Source organism: Apaloderma vittatum, unplaced genomic scaffold (assembly GCF_000703405.1).
Source record: "Apaloderma vittatum isolate BGI_N311 unplaced genomic scaffold, ASM70340v1 scaffold9593, whole genome shotgun sequence".
Classification (NCBI taxonomy): Eukaryota; Metazoa; Chordata; class Aves; order Trogoniformes; family Trogonidae; genus Apaloderma; species Apaloderma vittatum.
In genome coordinates this window covers 33358-45619 of record NW_009708584.1, presented here as the reverse complement: position 1 = coordinate 45619, position 12262 = coordinate 33358, and the positions used below count along the sequence as shown (strand labels likewise).

The 12262-nt window shown below is 37.4% G+C and overlaps 1 protein-coding gene across 1 annotated transcript in view; it reads left to right on the top strand.

Moving 5' to 3' along the window:
* ATP13A3 (ATPase type 13A3) overlaps window positions 1-12262 on the top strand; it is a 34610-nt gene that overhangs the window by 9481 nt on the left and 12867 nt on the right. The window contains exons 7-18 of the mRNA XM_009866609.1: window positions 566-700; window positions 1488-1560; window positions 2298-2429; window positions 3539-3718; window positions 6545-6702; window positions 7350-7538; window positions 8435-8496; window positions 9049-9199; window positions 9663-9779; window positions 10614-10631; window positions 10720-10873; window positions 10960-11080. Of these exons, the coding sequence (XP_009864911.1) occupies window positions 566-700; window positions 1488-1560; window positions 2298-2429; window positions 3539-3718; window positions 6545-6702; window positions 7350-7538; window positions 8435-8496; window positions 9049-9199; window positions 9663-9779; window positions 10614-10631; window positions 10720-10873; window positions 10960-11080 (1490 nt within the window). The remainder of the gene's footprint in view (window positions 1-565; window positions 701-1487; window positions 1561-2297; window positions 2430-3538; window positions 3719-6544; window positions 6703-7349; window positions 7539-8434; window positions 8497-9048; window positions 9200-9662; window positions 9780-10613; window positions 10632-10719; window positions 10874-10959; window positions 11081-12262) is intronic.

The following is a 12262-nucleotide window of genomic DNA, read 5'->3' as shown; positions in this document are numbered from 1 at the left end:
CATCTTATTTGGTTTTTTTGGTTAATTTTAAACACAAAACAGCTTATTGTGTTCTCCTTTATCAGGCCAGAGATTATACAGTACAATATATGCATCAAATAAAATGTGGGTTTTGCATATTCTTTTGTTGGATTTGTTCCGTTTTTCTTGTATCGGATGGATTTGAATGACTGACTTGTTATCCATGTACTCTAATAAGGATAAAAGCTTTGGAACGAAGAAGCTCTCTAACCTGAACTAATGGAGTAAGAACTTGGTGTCAGGGCATTTATTAATAAGAAATAGGTACTAGTAACATCCAAAGTAATTGAGAATTCTAACTTAAGGTGAATCAAATATTCCTATAATTTTCCCTTAAGGTGTAGGGGGAAGTGCCTGCAGTCTTGAAAGTGTGCATTCATGCATTATTTTAGTGATAACTGCTGAGAAAGTAGTGAAAAAGAGGGATCAACTTGGGAAAACAGACAAAAATAGTGTATAAATGAACTGAAAGGGTTGATTCTGACTCTTCTGATGGAGAATGCATGTGACCCTTTGATGTAACTTTGATGTTCTGTTGTTCTAGGTTCTCAACCCTTTTTACATTTTCCAGTTGTTCAGTGTGATATTGTGGATCACTGATGAATATCACTACTATGCATTAGCAATTGTGATCATGTCTGTAATATCCATTGTTAGCTCACTCTACACTATTAGAAAGGTAAGTTCAAAGAAAACAGCTGCATCTTTTCAGCTTTTTACAGATTGGTTTGTTTTGATGTGAAATTGCCTACAAATCTTGAAGAATTTTTAGGAGTTAGGTAAAATATTCTCTCAGGTTTTCTCTCTGAGCTGCAAGACTTTGGATTTAAGTTCTCTAAGAGCTTTCACTGCTGACTTTGCATGCTGTTGAATCAGTAGACCTCGGAAAACAGAAACACTACTTCACTTAGATAAAACCCGTACATGAGTTTATGTAGCAAGTTGTATTGGCAGTAGTGATTCCATTTTGCATTGTTTTCTTTTGTTTGAAAAAGTTCAGTGGAATCGAGCACTAGCCAGACATGTGGATTGTTAAATCGGTGATGCGTTTTTTCTCTGTAGACTTGGCTGTAGCTGATGGAAACCAAAGTAGTAATATCCTTAAATTACAATCTCTGAATTAAGACCAGAGACAAACAAAACGTCGCATATCGTAATGCAGTTTCATACAGCTGCTGCAGTTTTTACTCACGTATGTTCAATGACCAACTGTTTTTGTAACATGCTGTGTGACAGTGTGTATTTGCTTTCAGAGTGCTGTTAAAAGTAGGAACCTGTACAGTTTGATGCCCTCCAACTTTACTTGCCCATAAGTTTCCTAAACTATGAATTTTTGGAGTAACATTTTGTTGTGAAAAATTGTTAATAAAAAAAATGTCATTACTTCTGCTTGTAGCGATAGAATATGCATTTAGAAGATGACAAGCTGTGCTTTTAAATACTGAACTGTTTTCTCCCCTTTGCAGCAATATGTTATGTTACATGACATGGTAGCAGCTCACAGCATTGTCAGGGTTTCTGTCTGCAGAGGAAATCAAGGTAAATTTCACAGGCAGTTTGGAAGGTTGAATTTAAATCGCTCGATAAGTATGAGTGTGAGGTTGGCATGCATCTGTTCTTTCTTTGATCAGCTTGCCGTGCTTGCGTTTCCTAGCAAAGTCGCATGGGAAAAGGAAAAGTTGCAAAGTGGAATTTTGATAGGATAGTCAACTCTTCAGGATTGTTCTTCTGGATGGTATTTTTAGTGAATATCAGGTTTGTTCTAGTTGAGGTGCTTGTCCTATCCCTGTTGCTCATTATCTACCACTCCACATACGTAACTATCATTGTAATTTCCTTTTTCGGCTTAGAGATGTGCATGTGCTGGGTTTCCATTACAATTTATTTACCAGCAGCGGCTGCAAATTGATTTCTGGACTTGTGCTTGTTTGGATGTCACAGTAGTTGAAGATAAGCTTTGGTGTGTGATCCTGTTTTGTAAGACATGCATTGGTGTTGGACTTGTGACTTTAACCTGTTATGCTGTAGTTAATTGCTATATATCTCTTTCTTTTCTTACGATGAACTATATTCATGTGCTCTAGAGTTTAAGCTGTGATGTAATTGGATTTTGCAATGGCTTTTTCTGTATCTTTTAAAAATCTTTTCATAATGCCATTAATAAAATGGGATATAGTTTTAATTGTCACCACCCAGATCTTAGCCATGATGATCTTTATCAGGTTTTGTAGATGGTGGCTGTTTTCAAATAAACTTGTTTGTGTTTCAATTCTCAGAAATAGAAGAAATCCTTTCCACCGACCTTGTGCCTGGGGATATCATGTTGATTCCATCTAACGGGACAATTATGCCCTGTGATGCAGTACTTCTCAGTGGTACTTGCATTGTAAATGAAAGTATGCTAACAGGTAAAGTAACCTTGATACAGTTTTGTGTGACTAAACCTCTTAGCTTATACCTGTGTGCATTCTTAACTTGCACTATCTTCTGGCAGAAGTGGTTATGTTCGTTTTGCTTGGGATGTGTATGTGGAGGCTCCATCCCTGGGGACATTCAAGGTCAGGCTGGATGGGGCTCTGAGCAACCTCATCCAGTTAAAGATGTCCCTGCTCCCTGCAGGGGGGTTGGACTAGATGGCCTTTAAAGGTTCCTTCCAGCCCAATGCATTCTATGATTCTATGTTCTTGCAATTACAAATATCTATGTCCTCTGTTCTGCTTATCTGCAACAGCTGCCTGGTACTGCTTGGCAACTCCAAAAATGAGTGATGATTTCTTGTTGAAAAGCTTTCTTCTTGATAGTTTGTCATCCTGCCTTTTGACTTGGTGTGGTCAGTGCAGGCTGAGTTCTTCAGAAAATATTTTTTCCCGAACTTTTAAGCTGCTTCCAAGAATGAAGGTAGTGAGTAGAATATTCTCCTGCATTTAAAACCAGAAATTTCGGAAGTTGTGCCTCCATACTCTGAATCCAGGGACTTGATGTATTTGAAGGAAAGTTTCAGTAGACTTTTTGGTATGCCCAGAATAATCTGTCCAAACTGGCAGTGTTTACAGTTCAAAGACTGTGCGTTTTATTATGCTTAATTCTTTGAATACACTTGAGCCTTTTGCTGCTGTAGCAACTGATAAAAATGACAACCCTAGCTTGAGTATACTCAGCTACCAAAGGAGCTGAGAGTAGTTTTCTTGAGCTCCTTGCAGGAGAAGAAGGAAGCTCGTCTTGTTCCGGTGAACTATATTTTACACCTATCTGATTTGAAGTAAGAAGCACAAAAAAGCTTTACTGGTGAATAAGGAAGAGTTAAATAGGGTTTGGACATGGAATCTGGTGAGCTGAGGCTAATAGGTGAGAGGCTACCTAATAATGTGCTGAAAGGAAGGTGACTTCTTCCATAACTGCTAAATTCTTCTGCTTCTGTGCTGATGGAGTGAGATTATATTGTTCTACTTGAAGTCGTGAAGGAAAAAATGTCTGTTCTTGCTTGATCTTGTTTAGAGACTCTTTTTTTCCATTTAAGGTGAAAGTGTTCCTGTCACAAAGATTAATCTACCAAATCCTTCAGAACATCCAAAAGCAATGGGAGATGAAATATACAGTCCAGAAGCGCATAAACGACATACTTTGTTCTGTGGAACCAATGTCATTCAAACCCGGTTTTATACTGGAGAATTGGTCAAAGCTCTGGTGGTGAGAACAGGTACCAATGATTAAATTTATCACCTGTTAATGTGCTAGTTGTTTTTGTAGGTGTATGTCAGCTGATACTTTGGAGTATTGTGTTGAATATTGCAAAGCTTAGATAAATGAGCATGCCACAAATAATTTGATAAACGTCTTACAACAATAGTAGAACTAGATCATGGCCTGGAGAGTGTCAATTGGCAAGCAAGAAGTTGAATCAGTCTTTAGCATCAGTTTAAAACTTACCCGAATGCATTCTTAGATCATGTCTTTTACAGCGCGTTGGTTGGTCTGCATGTGCCTCTTGGAGAAGGTTTGGCATGCTGTCGCATCCAGTGGGGAGTGGGGATGGCTGTTGTACTGCAGTCATTGGTGATGTCAATTGGCACATAGTTTTGTCAAAGCACGTAATGTTTGCTTAAAAAAATGTGTTCAGTCTAGCCCTTCCTACAGAAGCACTTGTTCATACAGTGTGTAAAGTTTGGGTTTAGGTAATGCAAATGCTCTGTTGAAAATGATTGCACAGACTACTGCAGTTGTGGGATTCTCCTTTACAAAGATCTTAAGAAAACTACCACGAAATAGATTAATGTAAGCTAGAATCCAAGCTACAGTAAAACTGGATACAACAAATTTGACTGTGTTGCCTAGAATACTACATAAAGCAAGTTTTCCAACAAATAGCTTCATCTTAATTTGCCACATCTTTCTCTGGTGTCTTCTCTTCGCCTTCTTTTAGTCTGTTTTAGCAGTAAACATTCTGATTTTTTTTATTAAATTCATTAATGTCTTTGTAGATGCTTTCATTAGTCTATCTTTCAAAGAAAAATATTTCCCTCTCCTTGAACATATATCCTGTTTAATAGTACCCATCTCAACTTCTTTTGTTTCTTCAATAAGAAATTTTATGTGCTTGGCCTGATATGTATATACAGGCAGTGGTCCTAAACAGCAACAAAACTAAAACTACTGAAGACATGTTTCTTTTACTCTGTGAGAAGGGTAATGCTTTTTTTTTTAAAGTCTGAAACTGTGGTCTGGAGCTCTTACAAAGAGAACTGTAATTACTTACGACAGACAGAGTCTCACAGCCCTGGCATCTGAAGCAATTCTTTGACCTGTCATGGGCAAAAAGCAGATTAGAGTTAGCTCCTATGCTGCAAACAGGATAAACTGAGCTCTGTGGACCTGGTTCAGGTTTTATGGATGGAGAAGTGCACTTCTCCTGCTAGGACTATATGTAGAGAGAGAAGCAAAGGGATACGAAATCCTCTCTGTTCTCCTGTCGGGTTTACAAGGACACTTTTTAGGCAAGTAGGGAATTTCCCACTCCACAGAACTGGATCAATGTTGCAGCACTTGTAGCTTCTCACTCCAAAGATATCTGATAGTAAGAACTAAAGTAATTCTTAGCTGGTGAGGTACAGTAAAAAATCCCTTTATCTGAAGGGGGAAGATGCCACAGAATTGCAGATACTTGAAGATTTAGTCCTGAAAAGAATTCTAGGAGAGCAGAACTCAGTATGATTGCATGCAAGGACATGTCTTAGTCTTGTCAAAAACCAGGATATAAGATTGATCTGCTGGGGCTGTACTCACAGTACTCTTCAGAGTTAAGCCTTTAACATGAAATGTTTGATGTTACACCTAAAATATACATAAAATACCCATGAACTAAGTATTTCTGGGGTGTTTTTTCTTGTTTTCCTCTTGGAACTCATATCATGGATATGTTAGTGTGCATGTGTTCTCAAGACACCACATGAGGTTTTCATTTATTGTTTTATTCTGGTGTGTTCTAGCCTACAGAACCTTACGGAAAACCGTCTAAGAATGCAGAACCTTCTAAGGCTACAGAACCTTTATACAAAACCATTAAAGAAAAGCAAAAGTGGATATTTTTTAGACTGCTATGTTGAATTAGAGTTCATTCATGACTAAATACTCAAGCATATACATGCTAAACTTCTCTGAAGTTCATGGTTTATATTTTGCAGTAGCACATTCAAAGCCTGAAGGCTCATCCTCTTTAAGACTGATGCAATAGCGGCTTTGTTCTTGTGGGATCTTGTATGCCAGATATCAGCGTGGAGGGTTTAGCCTCTGCTGTGATGGCTTGCACACTGAGAAGCTGTCGGAGAGCTGTCACTAATGCCAGCAGACCTGGCATTGATATTGAGGTCATAGTAATAGACTTTGAAGTCCAAGCAGATGTTTTGGGCAAACCAAACTTGTCACTGGTCTTGGCCTCTTCACATGTTGAGGTAAAGGTTCAAGGAGGATCTCAGGGTGTCTTGGCTGTCTGACTCTACGACCCTTAAGTCTAGTCTCCTAGTCCAGGTGTCAACATGCGATCAAGAGCTGGGTTTCTCCAGAAGTTGGCTTTGTGCTGCAATTTTGTCTAAGTCTTTCTGGCTGTCAAGGGAGCTTACAGAGACTTGCCGTTTGGGTACTTAAGGTTGGGTTCTATGAATAACTTTGTTTTCTTTTTGCAAGGAGTGCCTTAAGTAGGCAGCTCATAAATACACCCACTAGCTTTGAACTGTGAGAGACAAATTGCAGTACAACAAACTCTTCCAGGCCAAACCATCTGAGGGGCTAGGGCTGCAGTAGAAGTTCATTTGCAGCAGCTGTGTGTCCTTGCCATATGAGAGAAGCTCTTAATATGTGAATATACATTTTTAAAGCACCTTAATTACAGTATTGCAAAACATCTATTACTGTATGTTGAGAAACAGTCTTAACAAAATGAGTGGCTTAAGGGTTCCACTGGGGTTTTTAATATATTTGAATAGCTTTGCTCTTATTTATATTTTCATAACTTAGTCCTTTTTATTTCTAGGCTTTAGTACTGCTAAAGGACAGCTTGTTCGTTCCATACTATACCCAAAGCCAACTGATTTCAAACTCTACAGAGATGCCTATTTGTTTCTCCTGTCTCTGGTAGTGGTGGCAGGCATCGGGTTTCTTTACACGGTTGTCAATAGCATCTTAAAAGAGGTATGTTTTCGTTTTCATTCCAGAACCACCTTCTTTTAGAACAGGGTTGATCGTGAGTTCCAATACAATTCAGATTATAAGAAACAATTTGATTTTAAGTGAAAGTAACTTTGCTTTATATTGTGTCAGTGGAATGAGAAGACAAGCTTGCTAAGAATGGAATTCAGTAAAGAGGTAGAATTTGAATATGTTACAGTGAAATTTGGGTTTGCCTCAATTTCTACTGACCCAATAACTAGACTTCTATCTTTATTATATGTAAGATTACCATCTGACTGATACCCAGTTGGAAAAAATAGAATACAAGACACTGAAAGTATGCTTCAGGCAAAAAAAATCCTTACCAAGAAATGGACAGCAGTACTTTTTTCTCTCGAAAAATTTTGCATTATTCAATGATTATTTTAAAGTAATAGATTAGCAGGGGGAAAAGTGAAGACTTGAAGTTATGGGTTGTGGACTGGATTATTATGGATGCTGATAGTAGATGAAGATTGTGTTAAGATTTCTGGGCATTGCAGAACATGCTGTACTGGGGAGAGCTGCGTGGGGGTTTTGTGTTTGGTAGCAGTGATGCAACACTCCAGTGGGACAGTGAATCTTTAAGTGCTGAGTTCATGTTCATCAACTCTGCCCCTTTGTTGCAGGTTCCAGCTCATACCATCATCATAGAGTCTCTTGACATTATCACTATCACGGTGCCTCCAGCGCTCCCTGCTGCCATGACTGCTGGCATCGTTTATGCACAAAGAAGGCTGAAAAAGATTGGCATTTTCTGCATCAGCCCCCAGAGGATAAATATTTGTGGCCAGCTCAATCTTGTGTGTTTTGATAAGGTTAGGTGAATTCTGAAACTTTATCCTCCCACCTGGAGAGGCATTGTGCTATAATCAGGAATTCATATAGACTAGCAACTGCAGGAAAATTCATTACTTCTGTATAAGTTAGATTATTTTTCTGTTGTTAGCTTCCAGGTATTCAGCGTTTACTAACAGTTATCTCAACTTTCTCTGTTCTACTATGTTGTTATAATACAGAGCTTTCTTATCTCAAGTCTCCTAAATCAACTTACCACTGGCACCCCAGAATGTGAGATTTGGGATCTGTTAAGAATTTTTATTTAGTGCACAGGCTTCTCGAAGATTGAAGTGTAGGTCAGACTTGTTTCTCATTTTCATTTATATCTTAAAGTCAAACCAGAAATATGAGTGAAGGAAAGTTATGCCACTAGCCAGAATCCTTTGCTTTTAACAAATTCTTAGATAGAATTTATTTTCCTCCTTAGATTTTTATCTAAAATCCTAAGCACCCACACTGAATTTATTATTTCCCTCATAAATACATTCCAGCTAGTGTTTTAGCTATCTAAGAAAGTAATACTATGGATTCAGTACCTATTTTGTCTCGCCCCCAACCCCTGAGTATGGATATGCTGAGCTCTCATCTTTGGCTTTTAAGAGTCTGTTTTGTTTGTCCTGTCTCCAAGGAGGGACACGATTGTTTTGAATGATTTTTTAGGTTATTTAACAGAGTTGAAACTTGGTCAATAGCAGCAAAAAGTAAGGAAGATACTGTATTTCCTGTCCTAAAGTCTTGATTTTAAGTGAAAGCAAAATAAAAAATATTGGTCAGGTGTAATTTGGTTAATTAGCTGTTCATTTTTGCTTTACCTGAGGATAACTTGTTTCTGAAGGCTTTTTCTTCTTGCCATGCCCCTTGGTTTATTTTGCAGACTGGCACACTTACTGAGGATGGCTTGGATCTTTGGGGAATTCAACGGGTAGAAAATGCTCGGTAAGAGTAAGCACAGAGCTGATAGCAAATATTGATACTTAGTTGTGCTTTAGCACCTTCAGTGGAAGAGAATAGAAAATTCAGTGTGCTCAGACAAAAATATGGTGTAGGTGTAATGGAGCTCATAACTCTCCTGTGAGACTGTGTGGAATTTACTTTGTTGAAGTATGAGACATCGTTCGGTTCAAACCACAGGAATGATGCAGTTTAAGTATGGCTTGTTTCCTTAATCCTGTCCTCCAAAGTGATCACTTTTTTGGCTGTTAAAATTAATTAGCTCAGCCAATGGAGTTAAGTACAAAGTGCTAAGAGGCCTCTGTATAAGGAATTAAACTAAATAGTGAATTAACACAGAGTTTGTGAAAGAGACAGAAGTTGTGACTGTTTCCGAAGATGTCAGCCCAGAGTCATCATCTGTTTTCTGTTATGTGTGAAAATACAAGCAAAGAGACTTGTGCAGTCAATTTTCTTCTGTTAAACTAAACAAACCTTTTGAATTGGCTCATAATAAATAATTATAGTGCTAAGTATGTTATTACTTCATTGTTGTAGTTTCCTTTTGCCGGAAGAGAGGGCTTGCAGTGAGAGCTTGCTGAAGTCTGAGTTTGTTGCTTGCATGGCAACTTGTCATTCCCTTACGAAAATTGAAGGGATGCTTTCTGGGGATCCACTTGATTTGAAGATGTTTGAAGCAATAGGATGGGTAAGTGTCTGTTTCGGGAAAAGTAACGTTTTTAAAATCAGTAATCTGGAATTTCCTACACTATTGCATACAAGATAAGGCATTATATGCTGTTTCAAGCTGTACCTCATGTAGTGGGCTTTTCACAATGCCTGTGTGTTAAAGGAAATTTTCATATGAAAATTGTCATAAAATGCATTATGTGCAACTATTCATAGAGCTGGAAGTATCTGAAGAGCTAATTTACTGCTTTCTGATGTTGTGTGGCAAGATTTTGATGCATATAATAAACTTATAAAATAGCTAAGTGAATCTTAACTGCTGAATTAAGACACTTAATTCCCACAGGGAATCTTGTTTAGAAAGATCACTGCACCTTGAGCTGACTTCCAAGAATGTTTGTTTTGGTTTTCTTTTTGAAAATTACATTAGGAGCAAATTAAAGTTAATGAATGTGTAAATAAATTGATTATTTTTAATACAGATTTTAGAAGAAGCAACTGAAGAGGAAACAGCCCTTCATAATCGAATCATGCCAACAGTGGTTCGACCTTCAAAACAGCTTTTCCCAGAATCCAAGCAAGTGACAAATCAAGAAATGGTATACAAATTCAAAGCAATCCTTTGAGTTACAGTAATCCTATGTGTTAAACGAATCCATTTTACCATACACTGTGGTTCTGGCTGATGTAATTCAAACGGGTTCAAAACTATGTGGGTTTTGGTGGCAAAGATCCAACCCAAAGCATTCTGTGATCCTAAGACACGTTTAAACTGTTGTTGAAGGTAGTGGTTCAGTACATGCCACTTTCAGGGTGAGCAGACTGATTGTCTGCATTATTACCCGTATTATCTGCAGTTTAAAATATCTTTTAATACTTCAGGAGGGGAAATTTAAGCATGGGAGTGTATATTCAGATTATCACAGAGGAGAGCAGTGGGAGGGTATAGCAGGTTGGTTACTATATGAGAGTCTTATTCTGTAGTACATAGAAGCGTCTTTTTTGCTTTTTTTTTTTTTGTTCAGAACTCAATGTACGTGCACAGCAGTAAGTGCTGTGGAGTAGTTGACATCAGCATTATTACATTATTTTTGAGGACATACTTAATATTCATGGCCTCATTCTGACATACTGTAGAACTTTAATCATTTACATAGGCTAAGCAGACCCAGACTGGACAGTGAAGGTCTTGCAAATTCTGATGAAGAAATTGAGCTCTGAAGTTCTACTGTGTCTCACTTAAAGGGTACTAATCAGATGCAGTGTATTCATATTCAGTTTTTATGAAATCCGTTGGAAATACAGTGTGACTTTATACTGGGCGTGCTGTGTAGATTTATTTACCAGTTTGTGTTGAAAATAACTTGTAGCTGAAAAATACTTAAAAATTAGTATTTACAGTAAATGTGGGTTTTTGTTGTTTTTTTTTTTAGGAATTGTTTGAGCTTTCGGTAAGTATGCTTTTTCATTAAGCATTTACCTCTTTTCTTAGAAGATGTGGATGTAACTCGTTTCTTCCTCCCTTCCTGTATGACACAGACCACTTATGAGATTGGAATTGTGCGCCAGTTTCCATTTTCTTCAGTTTTGCAACGTATGTGTGTCATAGCGAGAGTTCTGGGAGAGAAGAGAATGGATGCTTACATGAAAGGTGCCCCTGAAGTGATTGCCAGCTTGTGTAAGCAGGAAACAGGTAAAGGAATGAATGTTTTTTATTTCTTGTGTAGCTCAGCTGTAATATGACTATTTTTAACAACTCTAAACTTGACCTTTTTTAAGTTCCTGTTGACTTTGAGTGTGTCCTGGAAGAATACACTAAGCAGGGCTTCCGAGTTATTGCTCTTGCTCACAGAAAGTTGGAGTCCAAGCTTACGTGGCACAAAGTCCAAACTATTAGTAGGTAAGAGTAACTTCTTTTTTTTAATAAGTAATAGGCTTTAAAATCTGTGTGTTTTGGATTAATTATGTAATCTTTAGTTTTGTTTAAATCAATTACTACTCTTCTTTAGCTTTCTTCTGCCTTGTCTTTCTGTGCATTCTGTATTTGCACCCTGGGCAATACATAGAATTTTAAGATAAGGAAGTTTTTCTGCAATAATATGAATTCTGAGGAACATATTCAAGCTTGAAATTGACTGTAATATTAATTTTTATGGTGTTTAATTTATGTTAATGTGACATAAAGCCTTATCCAAGTTTTTTGTTACTTGAACATACACAGACATCATCTGTGCCTATTAAAGATAATGGCATGCAGTGGAAACCCTCCTGCGCGTGTTTGATTTAGTTTCTTTATCTGCTGTAAGCAGCACGTCTGTTTTCAAAGCTTGTCAGAAAGGTTTGGAAGGTAGAAAAGTTCTTACTTCAAGAAGTAGCGTTTCCTGTTAATTATTTTTCAGTTGATTCTCGTTTGTGGATGCTGTCTTTTTCCATAGCATTTGAAAGTGTAGCGTCTCTATGAAGATACCAGATTTAACTCTGTCCTTTTGTATCAGCTCTGTGTACAATAGGAACTTTATGCAAAGCAGCTCAAAGCAGAGAAATGAGTTTTCCAATTTCAGGTGTGAAAATCTACAGTAGCAGCAGAACACCCAAGACAGCTACGCTGACTTTCATGTAAACCAGAGCTAATTACTTGCTAATGTCTATTAATCTTACTAGCCTTGGTAATATGATTTGGTAGCTTGTATGTCAAGGTTCAGCTAGTTTGGAAATTAGAGATGGGCACTTTAAAGAAATCTTAAAATTTGACTGTGAATGCAGTTAGCTAAAGAGCACTTTTTCTAACAGACTTTTTGAGAATGTCATTTTTTCTTAGGAAGAGTTCTCATGGAAGGAACTAAAAATTGTGCTTGTGAGGAAACAACGTTTTCTCATACTGGTTTTCAGCTAAAACATGGGAAATAAGTATAAATGATTGTGAATGATGGTGTCTCTGAGGACATTTTTTATAAAAGCATATTCTTCACCTTTAATGGTTAAAACCAAACATTTCTCTTTACTTTGATAAACAGAAAATCAGACTCTTTAAACTACATCTAATAATTGTAATTCTTCTAATGTTCTCTTTGTTGCCTCCTTT